Genomic DNA, 14192 nt, shown 5'->3' on the forward strand with positions numbered 1-14192 from the left:
TATCAATTAATATAATTTACACCTATCGATACAATTCTTGCATCGTATTAAAGCAATATGTTTGCGTATATTACCTTCAATTAAATATGTGATTTAAGTAAGAGGCCGTCTGCCGAATATGGTATACCTTTTCCTAAGCTGAATATTATTTTCTTAATGTGATGTTTCGTCTCATTCAACAACCATTAAAATCGTTACAAAACCCTTCATTTTAACTGCAACTTACGCTCATCGCTGTCGAGTTATCGTCACGTCCATTGTGATCTTGTGTTTCATCGATTTTCTCCATGGAAGGTTGAGTGTTTTCTACACATAAAGAATTAAATTGAGGTAGTTTATTTTGCAACATTTGTTGCAGAATTTAAAGTTTAAATAGTTAATATTTCAGAGGATTAAAGCATATTTTTTATTTCGTACATAGACATTACTATTAATCAAGATTTATGTACTACGACTTTTAACGATCTTGGATTTTATAATGGTGTATATTTTGCATTCACAAAGATTCTGAAACAAAATACGTCCGTCGATAAATCGGTATTTCTTCAAATGGTATCTTCATGACTGGTTCTTCTTACTATCATTCAGCTCCTTAAAACTAGCAAAGAGAAAATCAGGAACTGCCGTACCAGCGATGTCATTAGAAACGTCTTGTGGAGAAATAGGAACAGGATGAGGTTCGGAAACTCCTGTAACAGTAGGAACACTAGGAACCACAGAAATTTAGGAGTAACGTTAAGTGCAGAAACTACTGTCACAGCACACACAAAAACGCAACTTGTTGTAGCAATATGAAGTACAGAAACAGTACATCATGCTTGCTTCTGCAGTTACTTAAAACAATAGTATGGACCTTTATACATATGGCCCATTATTTGCAAAGAGCTCTTTTCTTAACATGCATAACATTTCTTAACATCCAAGTTACAGAAAGGTCGTGCATATGACTTTTAACGTGATCCAAAAAAGATATGGATATTTTTACGGAAGATTTATTGGTGTCATCTTGATTTGTTACATGTTATCATTTAAATAAAAAAGTGATCTTTGTTTCCCACTTATTCACCAGAATAGCGTTTAGAAATCTTAGACCAAAGCGTTCTCTACACATTGTAAGGAAACCCATTTTATGATTAAAAAACATCTGACATTGATATTTCAACTAATGATCTCAATCAAGTATGCGTCTTTTAACCAAATAAACCATTTGCACGATTGTTAAACCGTTCTCAAGATATTATCCGGAAACGAATTTCTTGTGTTAAACCTCATTATGAGCAATTTGAAATGTGTGGACTAGACTGTTAACATCTTGTGTAATCAGCATACCCACGTAGATAACCCACGTCCAAGGGTTCTCTATATATGCAAAGACAATTTCTTCATGCAAAGTCATGATACTTTCTTTCAATCTGACTATACCAAATTGCATTTTCATGATAACAAATGCCCTTTGACCTGTTGATCTGAACATCGATGGGCGTCTTCTTTCCTATGTAACCATCATACCAAAATGAATAATCATTGATCACAGGCCACAGGGTTCTCCATATATATCGATCGAAATTGAATCGTCTATCGATAGACTACGGAACGTCTCAACTTCCAGCATACCAAACAACCAAACGACGGAAACGTCAAAAACAGTATGCAACTGATTTGTCGACGGGTGCTTATACAATTAAAGCATATTTGAGTCAATAAATCGTTAGCTCTAGAAATGAATTTTGCAAACATCTTTTTTTCTTTGTAAATTGCAAATACAAAATCGCATGATTAATCATGCATATAGTTCAACGAAAAGGATCGTCTAGATAAGTCCATTTCAAAATTATACAATAAGTTAATTTATTAGTCCGCCTTTTCGATCCCACCTTAAGCATGCGACGCAATAAAGCATCTCTAATACTCCCGAAAATGCCCTAACGACTACTACATCAATATTCGCTAATAAAAAATTCAATTTAGCAATACGTTAAATTGTGTCTAATTGTATTAATAAAATAATCCGTATTTGCGTTGAAATCGTCCCAAATTACGTTTTTACATGGTTGATAAATATTTTAAGTGCATCTTGTCGAAAGCGATAACCAAGTTTGAGGAAGCAAAAACATGGAAAAAGTGGTCTGTATATATCACAAAACTTACTGGCATGTGTTTTAGTAATGCGCACAAAGGGTATTGACTTTATTATCCGGTATAAATAAATCTTATATTATACAACATCACAAAATCGAAATGATTGATTTCATAAGGGATGCAACAAATGTATAGCTATGAAATTAACCTTTTATGTAGTTTAAGCATATCAAGCAACGCAAATATCTTACACTTCTAACATTTTTTGCAAGTCTAATATCGTTGGCATTTACAATCAACACACTCGTAAAAATTTGAATTTTATGTTTTAGTCTATATTTAATTTGATTAGTTTGCAGTTACTTGGTTTTATTAATTTGTAACGTTTGTTTAAGCTGTAGTATAACATTATTGTTTCTAAGTAAGGGTGATTTTATCAAAAGTGAATCATACTTTTAGTGGTTTGCCTCCTCCGATATATAAGTATGCTGACGACGATAATGATGACGATGATGATGCCTACTACGACTCCAATAACTATTCTTGTATCTGCGATGACAGTGTCGTCCCTGGCGAAGGTGATCGTGTCTTGTGCTGTTCTGTTCTGTTCTGTAAAAAAGGATAATTACCTACTTACCATGAAACATAACACTGATTCTAATTTACTCGAATAATGCAGTTTGATAGGACATATACATAAAACAAGCCCTTCTCAATAACAAGCGAACTGATGCACCTTGTAAATTGTTGTATATTGCAATCTATTTTGTATTCATTGTCAATGAATCTAGACCTGTATTATAATTCTACAATACTATGTTGTGCATAATATTATATTATATGTAGCTAGATTGTATGTAATAGTTCATGAGATAAATATGTTGTTCCGCTAGTCGCTGTGTTCCCGGAAAATCATCAGTACATAAGAATATTTGCATACGTTATTTTTCATGGAGAAATTATAATAGTCAATTATCAGATATACATGAATCAACATTTTAAATAATATCTAAAATTACGCAATTACCTTCAACACGTACACTCGCTTTGTTTTTTGGTGGATACGTCTCAAAACACGTGTACACTCCATATTGCTTTGTTGACAAATTGATTATTGTTAAAATGCACCCTTTTTCGGTCATATGAATATTGTACATTGCCAAGTATGTTTCACTTATGAAAAAAAAGTGAGGAGTATTGAAAACACATTCAGCAACGTTTACATCTTTTTTTTCGCCAACCGTGTTTTCGAACGAGAATGTAAGATCTGTGGCGTTGGTTGAACACTCCAGAGTGATGTTGTTGCCTTTTTGTATATCCCCTTTCACGTCAATATGTACCTCAGTCGTGTCAACAACGTGAACTATGATATAAAAAACAAGAACAGCAACAAAACCACTGCACAATATTGTTACCACTTATTTGGTGTTGGACCTTAAGGCCACTCCAAATTGATTTGTTGGTCTACGGATTTTTTTTTTAAAGTTGAGGGGCCGAGTGAAAAAATAATAATTTATTTTTTTTGAAAAGAGGAAAATTCTCGAGCGAGCGAAGAGCGAAGAATAAAAAAAAATCACATTTCGATACAAAAATATTGCAATTTCAAGAGATAGAGGTTTCAACAGCTATATTTTACATTCAAATCAATTCTCATACAAAGAATATATATCGACCTCATATTTATAGGAGTAAGTTGCATATGACCTTTGACCACAAAATATACATGTAACCATATCATTGAAGTGAGGGACACATTTCTACCTACTGCTGCTTATATTTGTTTTAATTTTTAGACAGTGAAATCTGTGAAAAGGTATATCGTGTTGCAAGCTGTGAAAAGGTATACCATGTTGCAATAGCACTTGAAGAGGGACAATCATCAAAATGATAATGACAGACAGTCGGACAAAGGACATGCATATAATCCATTGTCGCTACCTTATTTTAAAATGGGCATATCGATGGCTAGTACGGTATTTTATTTTTCTGAAGTAAATTTATACATTACAAAGAACTTTTCTGATGTTTCTGAAATACACGGACCTAACTGTTAAACATGTTCCGTCAACCATGTATTTTAAAAATTATAAAACATTGTCCCTGTGAAACTTTTAGAACCAGCATTTAATGATTTTATGTTTATTTTTTGTTCACTTAAAATTGTGTTATAGGAAAAATTTGCCTACATATAGGGAAATACCGTCCATATGCCCATTTAATGAAGAAAACTTATAAAAAATCTTACGTCATGTTTCCCGATTTTGTTTGAAATTGAACATGCTTCAACGGTATCTGCTGTTAGTTGCATGTTCGAACGTAAACAAACACCTTCAAATAAGTCACAGAACGTAGAAGATGTGCTTATATTTTTAAGGGTTGGCTGCAGCAACTTTTCACCGCAATTTGTTAAAACGGTCGCGACAGCAAGACAGCTAGCACAGGAAGCCATTTTTTCTGGTCGTCTCGATCGAATTTTTTAGCGTCTGCAGTTATCGATTAAAAAGGTTACGAAACACTATATTTGGCATTCGTATTCAGCGTCAAAATCGTTTCTGCTAGGTGGCGTTTTTTTTTCACAAATTAAAAAAAAAACATGCGCTATGGTTACAGAAGGACACAAAATGAGTGCGAGCGGTAAAAAAAAATTTTTTTTTGTTCATTTTGAAAAAATAGGTGCGGCAAATCCGACGACCAACAGATCAATTTGAAGTGGCCTTATTGATGTATAAAACAATGATCATGGATCTTATATGATTACGAGATAATACAAAACGCTGGCAGATACATGGTCATTAAACGTATTATAAATAAATATTCGCTATTTATGTTTCACCAGGCATATGTTTTATTCCGTTTTGTTCTTTAATGAACAAAAACATAATGCAACCTACCTTAGTTTGTCTATATAATATAATCATTATGAACTGATATTTTACATTTATTTATATGAATTGCTATGTCATAATCACACACTAGACGTAGGAAAACGAGTGAAATGTATTTCTTACAACATAGTACGTTAAGGATCGTTCCATGCGTTCTTAATATAAGAAAATAAATGCATGGAAACATACATACACTCGTTAAACATATATTTGATAAGATAAAACCAAAATAACCAGTAATTATACAGTGAAAATCAAGAAGTATTTTATACACATAAGCGTTTGTGTTAACATAGGCTAGACATTCATTATTCAGGTGATTTATACATATATTGCAATTAAATTAATAGTATTTTCCAAAAAAAGGAAAGATGTAAACCCGTGAGAAGTAAGAAGGAAATTGACAGAGGAGTTAAACGATGTATTGATATATATATAAAGTGAGTACTCCGAATTATTACACACATTCCAGATTTATGACCATGAAAGATCACAGGTGGTTAGCGTGTGGCTATGATATTAATTAGTGAAAATTAGTAATTAGTAATTAGTGAAAACATCATTTTGAATGATAAATAATCATATTATACCGAAAAATTAACTTTTCTGAAAAAAAAATTTCACTATCAAATATATATATATAACAAGGTATGCAACTCAAAATCATTCGAAAACGGGGTGCATCGTTTTGAACAGCCATTACTTCATCAATTTTGCAGCGATTTTCACGATCTCGTGCTTGCCGTTACATTATCCATCAAAAATAAATGTCCAGCGCCGTTTGAAACCTTTGTTTACATACATTTCAACTAACTGACATTTTAAACACACGAGTGATTTCAATGGTCCAATGCGGAGGTGTGTCTTCACAACTGGAGATTTCATTCATAAATACTGCCTGATCAGTGTCAACTGGGTAATGCGAGTTGTGTATCGTGTTATTTCTTAAAAGTTGACCCAGCATTTGTACAAATATTGCAAGACATATACATTTCCAGAAAGAAAATTCATTTCTGCGTTGAATAAGACCAGGATCGTGAAAATCGCTGCACAATTGATGAATATATGGCTGTTCAAAGCGATGCATCCCGTTTTGGGGTGATTTTGAGTTGCATACCTTGTTATATATATATTTGATAGTGATTTTTTTTTTCAGAAAAAGTTAATTTTTCGATATAATATGATTATTTATCATTCAAAATGATGTTTTCACTAATTAATATCAAAGCCACATGCTAACCACCTGAGTAAAAGATAAGAACGTGCAAGATTTTGCAGCTCATATGAATGTGTTATTATACGCACTATTCTAGCTGGCATACTATAATAAGAAAAACAAATTCATAATAATTTCCTGCTATAAGATATTGTACAATTATACAATTTATGAGCCTTATTGAATGTTTTCTTACAAATTAAATATATTTTTCTAAGTAGAATGTTTTTCACTTTTGAACATAGCATACAAAACGGGAGAAAATATTATACTCAATAGAGCTAATCCTTACTTAAATCCGTTTAATGTGAGCTTCAGTATTCATTAAATACCCTTTAAAACGATCATCCTTTCGAGACTCATAAAATTTGAATGATAACTAATAAATGTCTGCATGGATCGCTTTTAAATTTATTAAACAAAACTTACTTGCTTTCAAAACAATTACAATCAGCATCAACGACATCATTCTGTATGTGATGTAATCGGGACAGACTCTTCCTATAGAAGCACATAAAGACGGACATTACATTTTTAAATCAAGGCATTATGTTACAATTGATTTTAAAGTCACATAATATTACATTCAATTGTATAATAAACCATGCTATATTAAACGATAATAATTCAAATACGATGTATAAGAACGTGTTAGGTTGATGATATTGAGCAGAAAATAAGTTAGTGAATTGTATCACAACAAAGGGCGTACATGCAACAGGAAATATCTGTTTGGCGCTGTTGCATTGCTTTTGTTTGTTTACGATGCCATTGCGAATACAAATTGTAATGTTTAGCTTTGCCTTTAACACAAGCTTACCCGCGTCGGTGTTTTAACGGAAAATCCAACAGGTTATTATTCGACCATGATGTAACCCACTATTATACAATCATTGGGTTTCCAAGAATGACCCACTCAATCATTGGGTTTCCAAGAATGACCCACTGGTCTCCCATTACTTACTTTCTGGTTTTCCAGTTGTACACGTTTCTGCTTGTACAGGCATGTCTTTTCGTTGTCTCACTTTCTAGAATGTTTGTCTGTAAGTTAAACACCAGAGAAGCAGTATAAAGGGCCACATACTCACAAAATGTCTACTTTTCAGTTGTACACTGGTGTGTAAACAGCAGAAAACAAAAATGAATACTTTCAAAATATTTCAGTTTGTATTTAATATTTTCCAATGAAATTTGGCATACATATACTTTAGTATACAAACAATATGTATGTGTAATTTGGTGGTTGTAAGTTATCTAGTTATTGACTTACAGAAAAAAGTTTTTGTTGTCTGCTTGAAATTCAAATTTCCCTGTAAATGCTAAGCACCGCCAACTTGAAAGGTTATGAACTTCTCTCAGCCAATAGCTAGCGCATGACTCAAATCAAGTTTACATGTAAATACAGATTCAACATTGCTGTCTGCTCAAACATGTGTTTCTGTTTATAAACACTGTAATGTTATCAACAAATCACTGGCAGATAAACCCAGCCCACTAGTTAATAACATTTGACCACCGCAAAATCAAGCAAGTGAGATCCGGCTTTTAAGCATTTGATTTTTACATTGGTTATTATTCTACGTGTAACCCTCTGTTTAAAAAAAAACTTATCCCGATTAAAGACCCTCCTATCAATAATAATTTTATTATTTACGTAAACGTATTTACAATCACCAATTAAAATTAACTGTATTTTCGTAACATCATTACAATACTAGAGTATTTGTTAACAAATCCTGAAACATGCTCCTTTTATTCAATACAACGAACTAACCTCACACGCTCTAATCCCTTAATACGTTGTTACTCTTGAAAGAACAAGCACTTTATGAAATGTATTTATTGCTCTTGAACACCCTTCTGTCTGTTTTATTGTCGCAGTTTCGTTTCAGTACACCACACAGTAAAACAAATGTGACGAAAACATACGACACGTAATATTTGATTAAATGTCATATATGTCTATGTTTATAACACTTGATTTAAATCTCCAGTACATATCGTATATTGTAGAAGAATAGATTAGCCACGTATCTGGATAATGTTTTTGTGATGTACAAGTGTATCATAACATGATACCAAATCTTAGTCTATTTCAATCGCTACCTCTTCAACATCAATGCATACTTTACTGATATTATGCGAATGGTAAGTTGGGATTCTTATAAAAATGTTTGGTATTTTCTATACATGTTGATGAACACTATTCTGCAGATTATATCCAAATAATGTCAAGTAGTGTACATATTTGGTTTGGCAGAAGCTTCTATTGCAAGATTGATTGATATATAGCATGTTAAAAGCTCTCTGAGGGTTTGTTTATAAAGCCACTCTCATTTAAAAAAATGATTAAAATTTTTCTGCATTTTATCGGTGAATGAACGGTTGGGAACATAACGCCCAAGTTAAATGGGCAAACACCCATGCAATATATTCAAATGCTATTTGCTTCGTTAGAAATGATTTAACGTTTTGATTTATTGTAGAATGAACTGGTTTACATATTAAAATATTGAACAAACGTAACGCGTTAACTTGTATGAAACGTAGGCAGATTATAAGAGTGTAGCGAAACTTGTACACACTAATGTTATCACTTATTTATAGAAATCATGGCAATCCTGGGGCGATATTTTATCTGAGTTATCAAGGTTCGTTTAAGGTCGACTTAGAGGACTGAAATAGTAAACAATCCTGCGATTAAACTGCAGATTAATTATTTCACGTTTAAGGCGTTTTTTTATTTGCTAAATATAATTCAATCGTTTGTATTTTGTTTTGATGACAGTTCATAATAGTTCAACTTAATTATAATAATGGTATTGAACACATTTTAGAACGTTGTTTTTGTACATTAAACTTCCCTACTATAGTAGCATTATGATAGTTGTTCTTATGACAGCAACTACACACTACAATTAAATATGCGCAATCGCATAGTTATTGTATTGACCAATAATAACACAATATTTGGGGTTATTTGGTGCATGGAAATATTTATCCATTAACGTTGGGTGCATATTGTTTGAAAGGCCATTATTCGATATTATTACACCATATTTATTTGCTGGGAAATGTCATCGCGACGCAAAACTCTTTTCTCGTGGCAGAATGCCAAGTGTACCCAATGCCCACACAAGTCACATTGGCTCCAGGTTGGTGGCTGGCGTTTCCGACAAAAGCAGCAGACCTCGTCATCGTCCTCATCATCTTCACTTTCAGAATCTTCGAAGATGATGCCACTGGTTGACGGCAAAGTCGTTATTGGTAGAGTTTTCTTCTGTGCTGGCTTTTTTTCCTTTATTACGCGGCTTTGGCGACGAGTTTTCCTTTTCTATCTAGTCGATTGCGGCCATAAATTGATCGTCTGTTATTTCATGTCCACTTGGGTTGGGTCTCGATTTTTTTCTGCTTTTGAGTTTGCACTCGGATGTCATAGACGTTTCGGCCACTTTGTTCTTGAGGTAGTCAAGTACAGCGTCTTTCCCCTCTCGCATTGCATCCGCTTTAAATAACGGTGTGTCATCTCTAAATGGTTCACAAGGAAGAAGTTTCTCTGGTGCGATGGCGCTTCTGTTGAGAGGGAAAATCCCAGCCTTTTTAAATGCCGAAATGATGTTTAAGGGGCTGGCAGCCCATGTGTTTCTGCATGACGGCCGTGCACTCTGCGTAATAATGACGCTTGAACGTCCCGAATACCGCCACATCGAGAGGTTGTAGGATGTGCGAAGTGTGCGCAGGCAACACGAACAAACGGATGTTCCTAGGTCTGTCCCAATGTATCATTTCAGGCGACGTATGGGTCGAATTACTGTCAAAAATCAACATCATCGGCTGGTTTATATCGGATCGGTTGACGTACTTCAGGAAATGGGTCTCCATGTATTGTTTGAAAACATCTCCATTCGACAAACCGGTCTCCGACATGGCTGCCATGGCTCCCGCTGTCGCTCCATCCATTAGCTCATCATTCATTCTTTTGCTTACATATCGTATTGTAAAAATTTACAACCATATTAAATATGAGTAACTATGAAATTGTCATAAAATATCTTATAAAACATTACCATAATTTTATTTATTACAAATTTAGTCATTAAAAATAATTACCTACATTGCCTTAAATAAGTAATTTAATGTATGGGCTCGACAAAAGTATTCAGACATTTAATTACTTTGGGGATTAGATAATGCAAATAGTTTAGAAGGACAGAATATTTTCTCTTTAATATGCATAATATAATCTTTGAAAACAAAGAAAGGGGGCATGTGGTTCCCAGCAGCGTTGGCGCAAGCTATCATAGTGGTTGTTGATGACCGCGGTGAGGTCACAGACTGGGGCTTTTCTCTGGTGGGGGCAATAACATTCGTCGGGCGATGCTCAGGACTGATTTGATTCCTGTCTCATCCATATCGTAAATCCGCTCTGGACAGTCATGAAGTCCAACCTCAGAAAGAGTCTTGTCGAGGTTGTTGTAGAAGTAATCTACAGACTCTGGTGTTGAGTTTCTTGCCCTATTACTGTCTAAAGCGGACGGTTTCTTCAATACAATTCTCGACTGCCACATCTTTAAAAACCCGTATAACCAGCATATGCTTAGGGGCTTGTGCACTGGCCTTCTTCAAAATATATAAGCCATTTTGCCAGCATTATTCTGCAGAGCTGAATTCGACACCCCGTAACCTAACCGTGCCATAACCTCGGTGAATTCGACCAGACCTACTTCTTCTTGTTATGTGAATAGGGTTTCTCGACCGAAATTATCGGGATCGATTTCACCGCTTATCCGGTCACGCAGAGTCTGATATGGGATGCCATACTCCAAAGCCGTCTTTCTGATAGATTTTCTGTTCAATCGAACCTCAGACACCGCCTTTAGCATCGTTTCAGTCGAATACTTTCGGTATCTATTATGGTACCTTGATGAGTTTGCCTAGCAGAAAAAGGTGTGCGATAATTTTAAAACGGACGCAAATTAGATTTTAATTGTGAACGCTTATGTTTAGCGGATCACCGAAAACCGAAAGTAAACATATAGACGGGCCTCAAATTAAGTCACGTAACCAAGAAAACATTGAAACGCTGGCGAGTGCGTGATTTGTGAAAATACGACGAAAAATAATTATTTTGGAGTTATTTGCATGTGAAATCAAGGTTAAATTGTGTTCAGGTAAATTAATTTTATACAACAACAACGGTTTATACCTGTTTTTGACGCATGTTTCTATCCCGATGCTCACGAAACTAATGTTGTGTATACTAGCTTAGAATTTGACACGTGCGGATACGCGGATTACGAGTTTATTACGTCATAATAAAGTGGCCGAATAGATAGGAATGACCGAATAGATAGGAAGGAAGTATACATGTTCAGTTTGCGTCATGTACAAATAACCCATTATCATATCATACAAAAAATAGTCCACTGGACAAACTAGTGTTAAACACTTTACTGTCTTATACTGCTTATTGCTTTGTTTTAGTCCTAAGGAACGAGTTTTCTTGATAATGCACTCGAATCCCATGTTTGAGCAAAATTTGATTAGATTGATTCCTAGCTGCTTTACGCAGGGCTGTAAACCAGCGTTCCTGCATATCGCCCATTATGTACACACCGATCTTACTGACAATAACGTAGTGACGTCACCATCAATGTATAGAATTGCATATCGTCCAACTTCCTGGAGAACAGTATAAATCCCTTACCTTTTGCGTGCAAGGCATTATACAGAGGATCACACTGAACAGTCTGTGTATCTAACGCACCACTGTAACTCAGAATTCAGCCACTATATACCAATACAGCATAACACATTGTACATTGTACATTTGTTATCTTTAATCAAGTGGTTATAAACTAGCCATGCAACGATATGGTTGTTAATGACATTATCTGATTACTCTTGCAACCTATGAAATCGATGGGCTAGTTTTATTTAGCCTTTGAAGTTACCTTTTTACGGGCCGGATGGGCGAACGGCAGAAGGAGAAATGGTTGAAAATGTGTATTAATATAAAAACATATATTAGCGAGCCTTCTTAAGATTTTTCTTGGCAGACGCTCAAACGCAAACCATGTACTTGATAAATTGATAATAACGTCTTTTGTTTACTCCGCAAGTCTAGCTGAAAGACAAACCAATATCGATATTTGCTGGTGAAGTTTGCTTGCATTATGTGAATGCGTTTACAATAGTTTGATGCAAATGCGTCTTTTATTTTTTAATATTTGTGTGTTCAGGAATGTATTCGTGTGTTGTTGAAGAGAAATATTGATAAATATATTTTTGAGTACGTTCATATTTATAGTGGTTAACGCAGCCACATTTTGAAATGGAGGTTAATAGACACGGACATTACAAATAGTGTAGACAACGCGGCCTGTGCTTGCAATTATTATAATGTAATGTATTCATACATTAACATTACCAGGTTAGTATATTTTTTTATTTAGAAGTTATGCAATGTGACTTGTAAACAAAATTGTGTAAAGTAACAGCAACTTCGTTAGAATATTATTTGTTTTATGAACATGCACCTGTGTTATTAAGCACATTGTATATACATTGAATCACAATTATACGTATAAATCAACATTTGTTCACAAAGGCCATGATAAGGTCAAATTTTTCAAACATCATGGCATAAATTAGTATGTATATAGAGAATACTATGTTAGTGTATTTGTGTACTTGAATTTATCTGACGAGTTGACGGACGTTTTTCATGGCGAGTCTTGCCGATAAATTCAAGTAAACAATCACACTTACGTAGTATACTATTTATCCTACATTTTTTGTATATTTTATTTGTTCCTGGTGCAATCAAAATAGTAGTCTTTAATTGCTAAAAACAATAGCAAATATAGATTACATTAACTGAATCTAACCTAGCGTATTAATATTTAAATTGTTTGTTAGCATTCCCGTTTACTCTACTCGAAATAGCCCTTTAAAATTCCAGTAAAAAGCAGAGTAATAAGAAAACAATATCGCTATTTACTCGATTCAAATTAAGTTACACACACGGGTAGAACACAAACAGTTTTGTTCAAACTGAAATTCTTGTTTCACCAATGCAAGATACCAAAAACAAAAATGGCGACCATTTTGAACTTACAAAATGTATACCCCTACGTCAAGCATTGTTAAGCATTTATCCCCGCCGATATTGTTCATTTTAGTTTATGAACAACTCTTTTTTTACGCACTTTATACTAACTGGCATAAAAAAAGTCAAACATTTACTATTTCTTTTTCTACTCACCAAAGTTGTGTAATAACCATGTTTATTTTCGCCAACTTCAAGTTTTTTTGCTTCCATTTTGCAAAATGTTTGATCGAATAACAAAGGGAACGACTTATTCATCAAAGAAATCACCCTTTCAATTCAACATCGATTTTAAAAATTCAATTCATGTATAAATTGAAATTTAAGAAAAAATGAACGAGGAGTGAAAGACAAACAACAGTAGTCCAGGTGATGTATAAAGCAAGGTATTGGATAAAACTGATCTTTATTCAACGGGAATTAATTTGTTATATAAAATCATTAAGCTGTAAGATGAACTAGTTTAGCTAATGTTGTGATTTGTAGTCTAGCATAGAGATATGTTCTAATGTAAATATAAGTTCAGTTCCCATGTTTGTCTTTCATACGAATAATTACATAAATCACCCATTCATTCTCCATCTTGCTTTTCTCGTCGAAAATGAGAAAGCATGCCATTAGCGATATTTCTATTATTTTGGGAATTTTTGCAAACGTCTATTACTGTTCTTCTCTCACTGGTGAGTCCATGATGACCAATGGTGAAAGTGTCAGGACAAGATAGTAATGTAGCCACAAAACTAACACGTCTGTACCCTCAGGTACCACAGAAATGTCTGTGCGAGCTGCTTCTACAGCATCAACCAGTTGCATTGTCATAATAACGTCAGCTTGTTCGTGGATTGACCTGAATGAAGATCGATTGATTATGACATCTTTTTTAATATTTCAGTGGGCGTAT

General features: G+C 34.1%; 2 protein-coding genes across 4 annotated transcripts in view; one reads left to right on the forward strand and one right to left on the reverse strand.

Annotated features, from left to right (window-relative positions):
• Nucleotides 1-12029, reverse strand: part of LOC127867310 (uncharacterized) — a 16137-nt gene extending 4108 nt beyond the window's left edge. Inside the window, exons 1-7 of one of the 3 annotated variants that reach the window (XM_052408382.1) lie at nucleotides 11888-12029; nucleotides 7145-7221; nucleotides 6610-6681; nucleotides 3107-3442; nucleotides 2533-2688; nucleotides 630-689; nucleotides 227-306 (exon numbers count right to left, since the gene is read on the reverse strand). In XM_052408382.1, the coding sequence (XP_052264342.1) occupies nucleotides 227-306; nucleotides 630-689; nucleotides 2533-2688; nucleotides 3107-3442; nucleotides 6610-6681; nucleotides 7145-7187 (747 nt within the window). In that variant the 5' untranslated portion in view covers nucleotides 7188-7221; nucleotides 11888-12029. Of the gene's footprint in view, nucleotides 1-226; nucleotides 307-629; nucleotides 690-2532; nucleotides 2689-3106; nucleotides 3443-6609; nucleotides 6682-7144; nucleotides 7222-7954; nucleotides 8209-11887 lie in introns of those variants that run through there. The other 2 variants (XM_052408381.1, XM_052408383.1) reach the window with 2 other exon arrangements.
• A 345-nt stretch (nucleotides 12030-12374) lies between these two features.
• Nucleotides 12375-14192, forward strand: part of LOC127867311 (uncharacterized) — a 64705-nt gene continuing 62887 nt past the window's right edge. The window contains exon 1 of the mRNA XM_052408386.1: nucleotides 12375-12613. The gene's annotated coding sequence lies outside the window, so the exon portion shown is untranslated. The remainder of the gene's footprint in view (nucleotides 12614-14192) is intronic.

The sequence above is a fragment of the Dreissena polymorpha genome, chromosome 2, assembly GCF_020536995.1.
Source record: "Dreissena polymorpha isolate Duluth1 chromosome 2, UMN_Dpol_1.0, whole genome shotgun sequence".
Classification (NCBI taxonomy): domain Eukaryota; kingdom Metazoa; phylum Mollusca; class Bivalvia; order Myida; family Dreissenidae; genus Dreissena; species Dreissena polymorpha.